A 14,418-nucleotide genomic window follows, 5' to 3' on the forward strand; every position below is an offset into this window, starting at 1 on the left:
AGGTGCAGTAAAAATATAACAAATAAATAAAGAAGCGAATGAATGAATGAATGAATGAATGAATGAATGAATGAATGAATGAATGAATGAATGAATTAATTAATTAATGAATGAATTAATGAATTAATGAATTAATGAATGAAATGGATCCCATGGGTTCCTACTGTCAACCTTTCTAGACTTCATTTCCCACCAAAGGATGTTATATCTTCCCCTTTCCTGCATACTATATTTACACCTTGCCTTTTCTTTTTTTTTCTTGTGTCTCCTCCAGGAAAGGAGGAGTTTCAGCCATTCTGGAGGGTCTCCAATTACTGTGCTGCCTCCCTTAAATGGCTCTCCCTCCCCAGGAGCATATTCCCTCTCCAGCCCTTGGAAAAACCAGGACAGGAGCACTTCCTCCTACAGTCGCAGTTACAGGTAATCGCTTGCCTAATGGCTAACTGTGAGAGCTCAGGCATGTCCTGGCTCAGATCACAACACTCATCCCTTTATAAAATGGCCTTCAGCAACCTCTCCCTCTTCGCAAGAAACCTAAGGAAAGAATTTTTTCCTCCCTTTCATAGTGAGAGGCTTTTATTTTTTTAAACCCCGCTTGAGAAATTTTGCAGGAAAACTCATGGAATTGTTCAGATGTTATGGCATCATTTTTATTTTCTGGGAGAAACCATCTTCACAGCTTTATTACAGTGCCTGACCAAAATTGCATCTTTTCTCCTTAAAATTCACAGAACAGGGCACTGAGCTGTGCAGAGTGTGACAATTTCTTGTGCAGAAATAAAGATCAATATGAAGGTGGGAAGCTTCATTGGTGCAGGAGGAAGATTTGGTCAGAAATCCCTAGTGGGTGAGACTGGGAAAATCACAGAGAACAAGAACGTTTTTTGAATGTTCTCCACCTTCCTAGTGATGGGGGAGGGTTTTTTTGGGGGGGGAGGGAGTAGCTTTAGGGGTTGTTTGGGGCCTGCAACATACTTATCCCCAACTTGCACGGTGATTGTAAGCTTAACGAAATTATGTGTGTGAAGCTGCTAAGCCAGTTATTTTATGAGAAAATTCAAGGGTGGATCCCCAAGCATCATTAGGTTTACTCCAAAGGAGCTGGAAGGCTCTGCTAATTTGATCAGGCAAACTGCTTTCGGAAGAGCATCTTTTAAAAAAATAACAAGCGTAAATTGCTGTCGAGAGCTACTGTTTGCCTTATGGGGAGGGGAAGCAATGCAGGCGCAGTACATGCTTCCTGCTGGTCTCCTCCTTGCAAGTTTAAGGATGTTTTCTGGTGGATGGGGGTTCAATTAAGAAGAAGAAAGGAACATTCCCCCTGCCCCCCATGCTGCTTTCCTGATGAAATTAGCCCCTTTGGGCTGCTTTAAATTAAAAAGAGAAAGTGTTAGGAGACCCAGTTGACAATCCTGTATTTCCTCGGAAGTCAATCCACTGGGCTATTTTAACTCAGTGTTAAAATGGCATGACTTTCTCCAACCTATTTCCTTTCAGACCTTTTAGAATAGATCACGACTTGCTATGATCGCTCGCCATTAGCTGCTTCCGATGAGAGTTGCCATCCAGATTATCTGGACCAGGTTGATCTGCTTTCTGACTGGGAACAGCTCTCGGTAGTCTTAGGAAGAGACTTGTTTTCTTCAAGAGATTCCTTAAGTGGAGGGTGTCAAGGTTTGGGGCTTTCTCACCTGTATCGTGGGCCTTCCTTGTTCTTTTGAAGTATGCACATGGAGTTTTATGACTATTTCCTCCCTAGTGTTGCCAAGGTACAAGATTGCTCAAGGGAAAAGCAGGCGCATCACATCATTTCTACCAGATCGTTTATTGGTATAAATCTCCTTTAAAAGGAGAGAGTGAAGCTGCACAGGCAGGGAGCTGGCCTCCCATCGGCTGTCGACTGGGCTTGTAGACTGTAGAGCAGCCAGGAAAATGTGGCCCATTGAAAAGTTGGTTTGCATCCTCTGATTCCCAAGAGGAACGTTGCAGTAGGGGAAGCCTACCTCGGTTTCAGTCCTCGGCCTTGGAAAGAACATCTGCAAGAAGCTTTCTTTCCACAATTCTTTACTGGCGTGCCTTGTCTCTTCTTCTTTTTTTCACTTTGTAAGTCTGAAGGAAAGAGCCCCCGTATCTCAGTTTTGATTGACGCAAACTCCATTGAGAAGAGGGTACAGTATAAATAAAGGATCTCGGAGTGCTTTGCAGCAGTGGCCTTGAAACACACCAGGTGTTGTGGAACGCTTTATCTGGAGAGAGACAGGCAGCTCTGTGTTTTTGGCCACCTCCCAACCCAAAAATAGGGCCTGTTGTTCCTCAAGGTGTGTCCATGTGCAAGCTTTGAATGCATACAGTTCTATACTGACAAAATTAACCTGAATCCAGAAAGCTGTAAAAAGGCACCCCTTCTCAAAATACCAAGGATTTTTTTAAAAAAACACCATTATTATGACTGCACTCCTGCCCTGTGGGGTCTGCCTGGGTTACAATGGCACTACCTGTACGCTGCTGGATAGTTTTAGGCACCAGGCTGCGAAAACACAGGTTTGATTCCCCTCTGTGCCTCCTCTACAGGGGCTGATGATCCATAGAGCCCTTTCCAGCTGTTCTAAGATGATGATGATGATTGATATTTGAGTCTTCTACAGTGTGGGCAGACCAATTGTTTTTAATATTCCTGTTGCACTACAGCAACAAAATAAAAACCACATAGTCAGGCAATATGTGTATTAGGACTATCTGTAAACCTACAATTGTGCAGGCTTTTGAATTTTTGAGAACTCTTCAGGCTAAGTGGTTTAAAAAAATTGGGGCATGGTGAGTGAAGAAACATGGAAGTCTAAATATCTGGCGATATGTGGTTATGAGATGAGGTGTGCAGTTAAACTGAGTCCCAAGTGGAAGATTATGGGCTTCATGTACTAATTGTAGTGTATAGGCATCTCATGACCTCTAGCAGTGCCTACGGGGGATGAAGACAAAAAAAAGGTGGACTCCCAACTTTGGAAACAGGGAGTTGGTTTGAATGTTCAGGTCAGGTCCTGAAACGCTGTAGGGGAGAAGGTGACATTTCATTCTGCTTTAATAGCGGGCGTTCTTTATTTCTCTGTTTTTAACTCCCTCTCAAAGAATGGCGCTCAAGGCATCTAAGAGTGATAACATCAGATAAATGCAGTTAAAATATAACACTGATTTGAGACACACCAGTAAAAGGAAGAGCAGTGCCACCCACTTAAATGTATCTGCCACGACCCGGCTTCGTTCCCAAAGGCCCTTCTGAATAGCAAGGTAATTGCCTGTTCATAGAATCCCTGTGGGGAAGAGAAGGTCTTTTCCTTCTTGATAAGGAATGTCACGGCTTGGGAGGGGCCTCTAGAAAAGCTCTAATGGAGAGTAGCTGGCTGCCACCAATGGATCTTTCCCAGAGTATGCTGGGAATTCTATCTGTTCATGGCTCTCTGCTAAAACCGCTGGCAGAACGGGTGACTCTTAAGCAATTAAAGAAAAGGGAAGGAGGGGGGAAATACAGTCAGCCGCCGGCACCAGGGGAAGCACCCATATCTAAAATGTTTCAATTCTCTGCCCAGGATTAGGGAACTGAACTGGCTGCCATGTTTTACTACCTGAGAATTTTGGGTAGTCAGTGGAGCCTGAAAAGCTGTTGAGATCAGAAGCCCAGGCATTTTGGGATTGCTTGAAAGCCTCCTTCCAAAAATCAGGCATGGCACGCTGGATGTAGCGGCGGGATGCTTCTCTCCCTGTTAGAGTGTCAGAATTCTGCGGATTTCATGGAGACTGGTTAGTGTTATTCCCCTATGCTATTTCCTTAACTGAAGAAGCATATCTTTTGCCTTTTGGAGATGGAGCAGGCACTTGTGTTGTTTTGGGGGGTCCCTTGCTGTTGCACTGCTCGTCCTTTTACTGGTGTCTCTCAAATCAATGTTATATTTTTAATTGCATTTATCTGATGTTATCACTCTTAACTGCCTTGAGTGCCATTCTTTGAGAGGGAGTTAAAAACAGAGAAATAAAGAACGCCAGCTATTGAAGCATAATGAAATGTCACCTTCTTCCCTACAGCGTTTCAGGACCTGACCTGAACCCACCTCGGTAGGAAGGTAAAATGGCGTTCCCTAGTCATGCTGGCCACGTGACAACGGAAACTGTCTTTGGACAAGCGCTGGCTCTACGGCTTGAAAACAGGATGAGCATCGCCCCTTAGAGTTGGACACAACTGGACTAAAAATGTCAAGGGGAACCTTTACCTTTACCTTGCTGTTGCAGGAAAGGTTGACCTCCTTCTGTGAGGTCGCTTGTTTTTTTTGTGAAGTGTGGTGTTGATGTTTTCCAAACTTAACAACCACCATCTGGTATGGTGGAATCATCGAATAGTGGAGTTGGAAGCAGCCATTCAGGCCATTGGGTCCAAACTCTTGATCAGTGCTGGAATCCAAATCAAATCCATTTCTGACAGATGGTTGGCCAGTTTCCACTTGAATGCCTCCAGAGTTGGAGTGCTCCCCACCTTCTGAGGTTATGGGTTCCATGGTCATACTGCTCTAACAGTTAAGAGGTGTTATTTTTTCCCTGATATTCAACCGAAATCTGGCCTCTTGTAACTTGAGTCCATTATTACATGTCCTGCACTCTAGAGTGATTGAGAACAGATCCTGCCCCTCTTCTGTATGACAGCCTTTCAAGGATTTGAAAAGTGCTCTCCTATCTCCCCTCAGTCTTCTTTTCTCAAGGCTAAACATCCCCACTTCTTTCAGCCTCTCCTCCTAGGGCTTGGTTTCCAGTCCCTTGAGTATCCTTGTTTTAAAAGCTACTCCTGTTTTCTTGAAGAGATGGGTAGGGTAAGAGTTAATGAAAAAATGTTGATGAAACTGGGCAGGTCCCGGCGTCCTTGGAAGGGAGTGTCTCCCTGCTTTAAAAAGAGGCAAGAAAGAGTGATAGGCGAGGCCTGGAGCCTACCAGGAAAAGAGTTTTCCAGGTGAGAGAGGAGCAGGGATTAGTCAGAACTGAAAAGGGTCTTTAAAACTGGTTGAACTTGAGAGGAACTTCCTTGGCGTGGAAAGAGAGCTGGAGGTGCCGCTCTGGAGATACACTTCCAAAGGTCAGAGAATACAGTCAGGAAAAGGACTTCTCTCTCTCTCTCTCTCTCTCTTGGCTACTTTGGTGGCTTTACGGTTCGTATTTTGGATAGTGGTGGTGACATCACAGGTAGGATTCCGTTGATGAGCTCCCTGTGGTATTACAAATCCTAATTAGCTTCCTTACTGTTTGGTTAAGGTTGTGGTGTCCTAATGGGGCTAACTAGTCTAAGAACTGAGAAGCCCTTGTTTAAAATGGGAAAGGGAGGCTTCTCTGTGGTTGTGGATAGATGGTTATTTGTAGTGTATTGCCACTGCAATTATGGCTCTTGGGAACAAATAAAATGCCATGTTGTGGGTTTTGCTTTCAACAAGAGGGATCTACTTTTTCACTTATGGCACAAATTCACGTGCCCTTCCACTCCGCCAAGGTCCCTGTTTCCTGGAGGTCCTGCCATTCCCTGGGTCCTAACCCTCTCCCCCAGTTATGCACTGGGGATGCTGTTGCCAAAAGACCGGTTTGTCCTGTCCTCCTGGATAAAAAGCTTAAGAGATTTTCCCTCTTTCCAAGCTTCACTGCAGTGATCTCGTTCTTTCTCTCCAGCCTGGATTCAGAGGCAGCCATGAATCATTTGGAAGGGGACTCTGAGGTCTACAAGATGATGCAGGAAAACCGAGAAACCAGGGCCCCGCCACGACAATCGAGCACTTTCCGCATGCTCCAGATGGCTCTGGAGATGGATGAGAAAGGTGAGAGAGGACAAGGAAAGGTGGCAAGAATAGTCTCTCTCTCTCTCTCTCTCTCTCTGTGCATGTGTGTGTGTGTGTGTGTGTGTGTGTGTGTGTGTGTGTGTGTGTGTGTGTGTGTGTAAACAAACATACCTGTATCTCTTTGTTTTGTCTCTGGTGCTGGCTTGTTTGTGATTTGTCTGTTTTGGTTCTCTTGTTGTAGTACAAGGGAGAATAAATATTAAAATACCGCCATTTACTTTTTCCTTTGAAGTGTACGGATAGGCAGCTTTGATTTGTTTACTGTTTATCTCACAGTTGCTCCAGTGTTTTAAAAAGTCACTTTATGTTGGCAATATTAAGCTGTGATTAACATTAAAATGTTGCTTTAGTGTAACAGTTTAAGGTTGCAATCTTATGCATAGAGATTTGCATGGGAGGAAGTCTCACTGATCATTCAGAAGAGCAAAATCATGACTACGGAGGGCTTTAAGCCCATGGTTGACAGCTTTGGGTCCTCAGATGTTCTTGGACTAAAACTCCCAGAGGTCTTCACCAATGGCTGCACCGGCCAAGATTTCTGGGAGTTTTTAGTCCAGGAACACCTGGGGTATCCCAAGACTGGGAAGCACTGCAAGAAGCCATCGGCTTGAGTTTACAAAAGTTGAGGACCGGACATATTGAGATTGCTTATTCATGGGGTTGCCGTAAGTGGAGGTGACTTGATGGGCATATAACAATAAGCCTTACTGAACTCAGAAAGACATGACTTCTGAGTGGACATATGGGGGTTCGGGCTGTCACACTGGAGGTCTGGATGATTGCATAGCCCCTCCAGTGTCAGAGTCAATATGCTTCTGTATATTCGTTGTGGGGAATGAGAGGGAAGGAGGGAGGGAGGGAGGGAGGGAGCACTGAACTCATGTCCTGTTGGCAAGCTTCCATTAGGCAGCAAGTGGGCATGCTGTTGATGTTGTATTATTTATCTTGCCACTACTAGGTAGCACTTCAGGTGGTTTACCATAGCAAATATAATACAAGTCAACCATAGAAATCATTACAATAAAATTCAACAAGATAAGATTGTAAAACACCAGATCTATAATCTGCCCTGCCTGGAGATACAGAATACTGGACCAGTGGGGCCAGAATTCAATCTAGTGTGATTTGCCTATGTTCTTATGTAATACCCATTCCTTCTATAATACAACCCTACTGGAACCACAGTCTTCGTCATATAGGTGCCTTCTGATATGTCTTCCAGGATTGTCACCCTTCTGAATCCTAAAATGGGCTTCTTTGTGGCTTTTGCAGGGGGCACAGTGACTCACTTCCCCAGCCAGCTCTCTCCCAGTTCACACAAGCCAGTCAGCAGTTCTGTGGCCAGCAGCAACCAGAAACTTCATACCTGTGAGAAGTGTGGCAGCAGCATCATGTGAGTGTTCCTAATCCTTAGGGTAGAAGAGAGGGCAGATACAGGCTGGGGGTTTGTCATGTTTCAGTATGATGGTGATGCTCAGTCTGCATGAACCCCTTGATGCTGGGGCACAGGATCGTTCTGGACTTGACTCTGGAGGTCCTCTCGGCCTTAAGAAAGTATAGTACAGTATAGTACAGTGGTGCCTCGCTTAGCGATTACCTCATTAAATGATGAATCCACTTGACGGTGAGGTTTTTGTTATCGCTTTTGCGATCGCAAAACGATGATGTTTCAATGGCCAAAAATCGCTTTATGACGATCGGTTCCCTGCTTCGGGAACCGATTCTTCGCATTACGACGATCTGAAAACAGCTGATCGTCGGGTTTCAAAATGGCAACCCGCTGTGCAAAATGGCTCCCTGCTGTTTTTAGGAGGCATTTTTTGCTTTACAGGCACTGGAAAATGGCCACCCTATGGAGGATCTTTGCTGGACAATGAGGTATTTAGCCCATTGGAATGCATTGAACTTGTTTTCAGTTCATTTCAATTGGTTTTTTATTTTCGCTTAACGAGGATTTCGTTCTACAGCGATTTTGCTGGAACGGATTATCCTCATCAAGCTAGGCACCACTGTATAGTATGAATAAGGGCTGGTTATGCATTGCCACCTGCTGGGCAAAGTGTAGAACAGCTCTTCAGGGCCTGTGAAGCCTCTTCGAAACTTTGTGGACAAAAAAACCCAAACAAGACTTTGGAGAAAGGATGCTAAATAAAATGGAATTGGGATACTTGGTTCCCCCTTCCCGACTGAAGTGCACTGGCATTTATGGTTATTCATTTGAAAACATCCAGCTGTGGGTTGGTGATGTAAACAAACACTGCAAACTTTGCTTGTAAAATTCATTGTATTTGTATGTGTGTTTTTGCATGGATCTGAGGCTTCTGAATTCTGATACTTCTTTGAAGGGGTGATCAGAGCTATTGAAAGCAATTATTAAGCTTTCTTGTTAGGTAGTGCAGGAAAAGATTCTTGCACACAATCCGGGCCCCTATGCCTGGAAAGACAGCCATTAAGAATGGGATTTAGTTAAATAAACAGTTATATACCTGTTGAGGGGCAGAGGCATTGTGTGGCAGAGAATAAATTCTTTTTCTATAAATTGTTGTGGCTTCTAATTCTGAAATGAAAAAAGCTATAAGTGACCCCACTCCGGAAAATTACTTGAGGAAGGAAGATCAATACACTTTTGCCTGGCACTGCTTACTGGTTCCAACAACTTTCTGCACAGTCTTGAGAACTAAAAACTCGGCTTTAACATTTTAAAACCAAGAAGGGCCAGAACAGTTTTCACTGGTGCTGATCGCAAGGGAGGTGGGGGTGAGTAAGTGACTCTTGTTCCTGGTTGTATAGGCACGTGATTCACACTGTTGTGTCCCTCACAGGACCCAGGCGGTTAGGATCCAGGACAATCGCTACCGCCACCCCTCCTGCTACATTTGCACTGACTGCGGTCTCAATTTGAAGATGCGAGGCCATTTCTGGGTTGGCGACGAGATGTACTGCGAGAAGCACGCCCGCCAGCGCTACCAAGGGCCAACAGGGGGCAGCACGGTCACAGCTGTCTACTCCCAGTCCTAAACCTCTCGACTCTGAGCAAGAAAGATACTGGTCCTGCCACCACCCTGAAATGCTTCTCCCAGGACATCATCAGCGTGGCCACCAAAAGGCTGCCTTGGGTCTCTTTCGACTGGCTGTCGGGCCTTTCCTTTCTTACACCATCCCAAATCCAGGGAAGGTCCAGCCGCTTGAGGCATACCCAAGCAGCAGAAAACAACACACACATGCAGGAGAAGAAGGAGAGAGAGAAGCAGGAAATGTGGGAAGAGGAATCACTTTCTTCAAGGCATTCTCAGTGAGCTTGGCAGGCGTGGAACCTGTTTCTTAGAAAGGTGAATGTCTGCATAACACAGGCACGGTTACTTTGGGCGCTTGATGGTTTCCAGAAGGAGCAACCCGGACCTTCTCTTATGCCAAGTGCACCTCCGGGAAAGGGGGGAGGCATGCAGTTAGGATGTGATTGATTATCTTTCTCATGCCATCCTCCTTCCAAGAGTAGCAGATGCAAACCCTAAATAGCTCTTGTCCATTCCACAGCCACTGGAGCAGAAAGTCTTCTTTCACTGTATCATAACTTTCCTGCTTCTTTCTGTCAGGATCTGTATAGCAAACGGCATTGGAAAAGAAGGTTAGCCGTGTCACTGGAGCACTGGGTACCAGCATGGCATGAGTGCAGCTTTGACTATGGACTCTCTGTGAAGCTTCTCTATGATACTAAAGCCAGATCTCTATGTGAAATATAATATAATATATATATATTTCTCTCTGTGTGTATGTATGTATCTATGTAAAAATAGATGCCCAATGCCTGTTTTAATTTGTGGAGGGCAGGTGTGCTCCTCATGACTGTCTTTACAACCATGCCCCTGCAAGAAGTCCAAAACCACATGCTGATAAAAAAATGCAAAAAAAGCAACAATCTGTTTCCTTCAGTTTTCATCAGATGGGAGCAGGTCTTTTGTTAAGCTGATGGATCCTAATTGCCCATTCAAGACCAAGCCAGCCAAAATACTTTGTATAACAAAAAGAATTGCTGGTAAGAATATACTGTTGCTGGAAAATCCATTCTCGCCCCTAAGGATGGCCAGAACTGTGGATCTGAGAGAGCAAGGCCAAGGTCTCCTCTGTTTATCAAAACATCTCTCCATTTTGGGAACCCTGGCTCCGGTCCAGCCCAGTCCTTTATTTCATCACCCAGGCACAGGGAGTAGTTGTTTTCTGGGTTTGTGTGTGTGTCCTTGGCATTCTGCAGGATTTCCTGATAGTGAGACGAAATGCCTTGTTATTCCAGAAAGACATTATTTCAAATCCTTGAAAATGGTTTTCAGTTCATTCTTCCAAATATTTAGGGAGGGATTGTGGAATCGTTTTGCACCCCGAGGGATTGCTTTGGGTGCAAAAAACTAGAGAAGGGGCTGTTTGATCTCCACAGGAGAGGCTCGCTTGCTTGCCTCCAAGAATCTCGGGTTGCTGTCACGCCTGGAGAAGGCAGGAGGAGAGTCCTCATTCGAAGCAAGGGTGGTGCAAAAGGGGCCGTCGCCTTGAAGGGATGCAACTAGTCCGTTGGGTGTATTGCTCTGAACTTAAGCTTCACTGAATACAAGGTTCACCTTTACAATGCAATTTAAACTGTCCCGTGGTGAGCCACTGCTGCTTTCTGATAAGGTCAGACATTGTTCTGCCACTGGTGTTTGATATTACAGTGCGGCAGCAACAGTTTTGATTTTGTTACACATGCTTTTGCTTGGGATGAATTATTAAATAATTACTGGGGTTACCCAGAGCAATGGCTTGAGGTGGGGTGAGAAAGTTGCCTTGCAAGATTTACACTCAACTGCAGATTCTTGATGCACGACAAGGACTGTTAATATTCTTAGTTCTAAAGTATACGTACCTTGTAATTCCACTTTCTTGTTCTTTGCTACTTTGATGCAGTGGCTGAAAATTAGTGCCATGAATCATTGCTGAGGTTCGATTCAGACATGCTAGGCCGTCTCCAAATGCCACCATGTCACCGTGAACATGCCGGGTCTGATTTTAGAAACGAAGCAGGGCTAGGATGGCTGAGGATCTCCAGGTAGGCGTCCTGCTTCAAATGCTAGAGAGGTGCTGTGGGCCAGAGTTTGCAGTACTGGGGTTGATGAAATAACGATCTGATTCTGTATAAGGCAGCGTCTTTATGTTCCTAAGTGTACTGTGCTCACACATCTCAACATTATTCTAATAAACGATAGCACATTGGTACAAGGCAGTGTGAAACGATGCATGTTAGTGTTGCAGAGCAATCAGAATCTGATGAATTACAGGTGAGAACAATGTGGGTTGTTGACAGGCTGCTTGCCTTTAAAGAACAACAGATCACAGTCTTCTTTCCTTTGTATCACTGGTGTAGAGATGATGCAGGAAGCCAGTGTAAACTTCCTAACTAAACAATTTGCACACCACAACAGTGATCCTGTATGATCACATTCAGAAAGGCATAAATGAACACATTCATAAGGACATTACAAATGAAATATGCATACCTACCCTAAGAATTGCTGCATGAACATAAGCATTAAAAAAAATTTAAAATGTGATTTTATAAACACCCCACTAAATGGAAAATACAGCTTCCGTCCAGCTGAAATCTCCTTGGGCTGCATGGCAGCAAGCAAGCCCAGTTGCTAAAGGTCTGCTTGAATAAAACGTTCCCCAACCCACCCGCTGTATTTTCAACTGTTTCTGCTTCCCGAAATATGAACAGCTTATTGAACAAGGCATTATTTCCTTAAATGTAGTAGAGGTAATTAGCCAAAAGAGGGCACTAGTTCCCATTAAACAATCTGCATCTTGTGCTCATGCTTGCTAGACCTCTAGTTCATAGCCCACGGTGCTATGAGAAACCCTTGGGCCCTGGCTGAAGAGTGCAGGAGACAGCACTGTATATAAGCAGATGTTAGCTGTCTTAGTGGGATATTTTGGGTTGGGTGGGTGTTAAACACACAGAGAAGGGACAAGTTGGACCTGCTCCCTTATAATTTGGTTAGAGTAACATTGACCTGTTGCTTGTGGTCCCCCCCCTTTTTGTGTGTGTGTGTGTGTGTGTGTTTTACCTGCAAAGTCTGTGTGCTGTTTTCTCAGCCGGATTATTGAATGCTGGATATGCTAACATGCTTCTTCTGCTGTGTGCTGTCACATTCAAGGGGTGAGGGTGGGAGAAAGGAGGCCCTGAATTTCACTGTAAGCCTATGGCATAGACAGACACACTGGGATATGCCATTTTCTTCCCTCATTCTAACACCACTGTAAGGAAAGACAGAATATCTACTAGAGTGCAGGCTTCAGTGTGCAGAAAGCCCTAGCATAATTGCCTACTTTATTTCTTCTTTTTTAAAATATAGCTGTATTGAGAGGCAGCAGGTGGAAGGAAGGCAGAAAGCGAGAACGAGACAGGCAGATAACTTCAGGGACCCACAACGGTCTCCCCAAAGACACTGAAATGGAGAAGCAGCTTAGCACTAGACGACTCACCGTAAGAATATGACTTGCAGTGAATACCGGTAAATCCCATGAAGTTCTGACATAACTGGAAGTGGTAAATAGAGGTACAAAGCAATGTCTGAAAAACCCCAAGTCAAAAGCATCCTGTTGCAAGGACCCCCCCTACCTTTTTCCTGGCCAGTTGATCACATTTCCTGAAAGCTAGTGGAGATAGTGATGCTCCAAAGTAGCGATGGATGCAGACTGCTGAAGTAGCAGTTCATGCCAGTTCATTTCTTGGTGGAACAGGGTTTGTTTGGCAGTTGCCAACCCTGCCTCCTCCAGCAGCTGCCCACTCAGAGGCAGCACCTGAGGAGGCAGGGCAGGGAAGCCAGGGCACTGCCACTGAGTGTGTTCCCGCCATATCTACCCCAGAGCTGTCAGCCAAATCTAGTTAAAGTCTGAGCATCTATCTTAAAGAAACTTGCATCTGTCCCATTCTTTTACCTCCTGCTCCAGGCAGGTAAATTAAACAACCTGTTGTCTCTGAATCCTTGGGCATCTCCATCTTTACATGGCACATGCCAAGGTCAAATTACATGTTAGGAGAAACATAAGCATGCTGGAATGGTCTGCTAGGAGACACAAGACTTGGAAGCCAGAACAAGTTTCCTCCGATATATGCTCTCCTCCCTTGTAATTGCCCACAAAGCTACTGGGCTCCTGTTGAACTGCAGGTTTCATTATCCCTTGCTTTTATTTATGATAGCTAGGAAATTGGAATCCAGTCGCAAATTCCTTGTTGCTGTTTTGCTGCAAAAAAACACCAAATGGGGCAAATAGTATGTAGCTGGGAGGGAATGTTAAATTTTGGAGGGTTTCCTAGAAGAGAGAATCAAGAGGCTTATAAGGTCAGCCCTCATGCTAGACTGAGTCAATTGACTCAGTAGCAAACATGGATGCCACTGAAGAATGTATATTTGTCTCACGTTTCATTTTCACTGCAAGAACAGAGTGTTCTATGGATTTCCCCCCAGGGTCGAAAGGACTTAAACATTCACCAGTTGCTATTGGAACATATAGCTTGTCTGTTCTTCCCCCTTGAATCTGCCAGAAAGTAAGCACAAAGTCGTATAGGAGCCATGTTAACTTGGGGATTCAGACCTTTGGAACTTGGAATGATTATTTAAGCGTGTCCTCTCCCTTTGTAAAAAGGTATCATACCGACACTTCTTTATAAGAAAAAAAATAGTTTCTATTTACAATCATACTTGTAATAGCAAAGGTGACAGACGTCCTGTTCTAGCTGGAGATGCTTATTTACTTGTCTGTCTGTCTGTCTGTTTGACTTCTATGCCACCCACCTGGCTCCCAAGGCCACTGGTACTCCTTTCATGTCTAGAGAACAAAGGCAAAATGTCTCCATATTGGAGAAAGACAACAGAAAGGTGTGTGAGCGAAGGAAATGACAATTGGCAGCCCTAAGAATAGCAACCCTAAGAACAGCCATCTAAGCTTAAAGAAGGGTCACCGCAGGTCACCATGACACAGGTCATATGCAAGTAGAGGACGGCATAGGAAACCCAAGGCGATTCTTTTTCTCCCCATGCCAAGGTGTGCATCTTCTTGAGTGTAGGTTGCATTGCACCCAGTCGCTTCCAATGGAATCCGGGGCATGGGGGAGATTCATGGGAGGGGGTGGAATGTCTTCTAGTATCTTTCAATGGTGGGTCTTCTGTTTGAGTTGTATGGTCCAGGGTGAGAATGGGATGTACGGTTTGGACGTGCATTTATTTTATGTTTCCCACCCCATTCGCCCAAGCGTTGGGGCTTCTGGCATGCGCGGAATGCTTTTTGGGGTGTGGGTTGAGTGAAGGGGATCAGTGGGAGTCGTTCCTCTCTGGAGAAACACAAAAGAGAGGTGTCCACCCCTTTCAAGCCGTGCACACAATGGCGGGTGCCAAAGGCCTGGAAAGGCATCCTGGGTGCCGCCCCACTTCCTGTTCTGGGCCGCATTCCTGCCATGAAGTCACCACAGAAACGGCCAGCCCAACATGTCCTGGAATGCAGCCTGCACATTCCCCACATTCAGAGACCG

General features: G+C 45.0%; 1 protein-coding gene across 2 annotated transcripts in view; it reads left to right on the forward strand.

Moving 5' to 3' along the window:
• Window positions 1-11,105, forward strand: part of PDLIM2 (PDZ and LIM domain 2) — a 52,587-nt gene extending 41,482 nt beyond the window's left edge. For both annotated transcript variants that reach the window (XM_020780318.3, XM_020780319.3), the window contains 4 exons: window positions 275-420; window positions 5,695-5,840; window positions 7,134-7,254; window positions 8,684-11,105. In XM_020780318.3, coding sequence (XP_020635977.3) covers window positions 275-420; window positions 5,695-5,840; window positions 7,134-7,254; window positions 8,684-8,879 — 609 coding nt within the window. In that variant the 3' untranslated portion in view covers window positions 8,880-11,105. The remainder of the gene's footprint in view (window positions 1-274; window positions 421-5,694; window positions 5,841-7,133; window positions 7,255-8,683) is intronic.
• Window positions 11,106-14,418: the final 3,313 nt, after the last annotated feature.

Source organism: Pogona vitticeps, chromosome 8, assembly GCF_051106095.1.
Source record: "Pogona vitticeps strain Pit_001003342236 chromosome 8, PviZW2.1, whole genome shotgun sequence".
Taxonomy (NCBI): domain Eukaryota; kingdom Metazoa; phylum Chordata; class Lepidosauria; order Squamata; family Agamidae; genus Pogona; species Pogona vitticeps.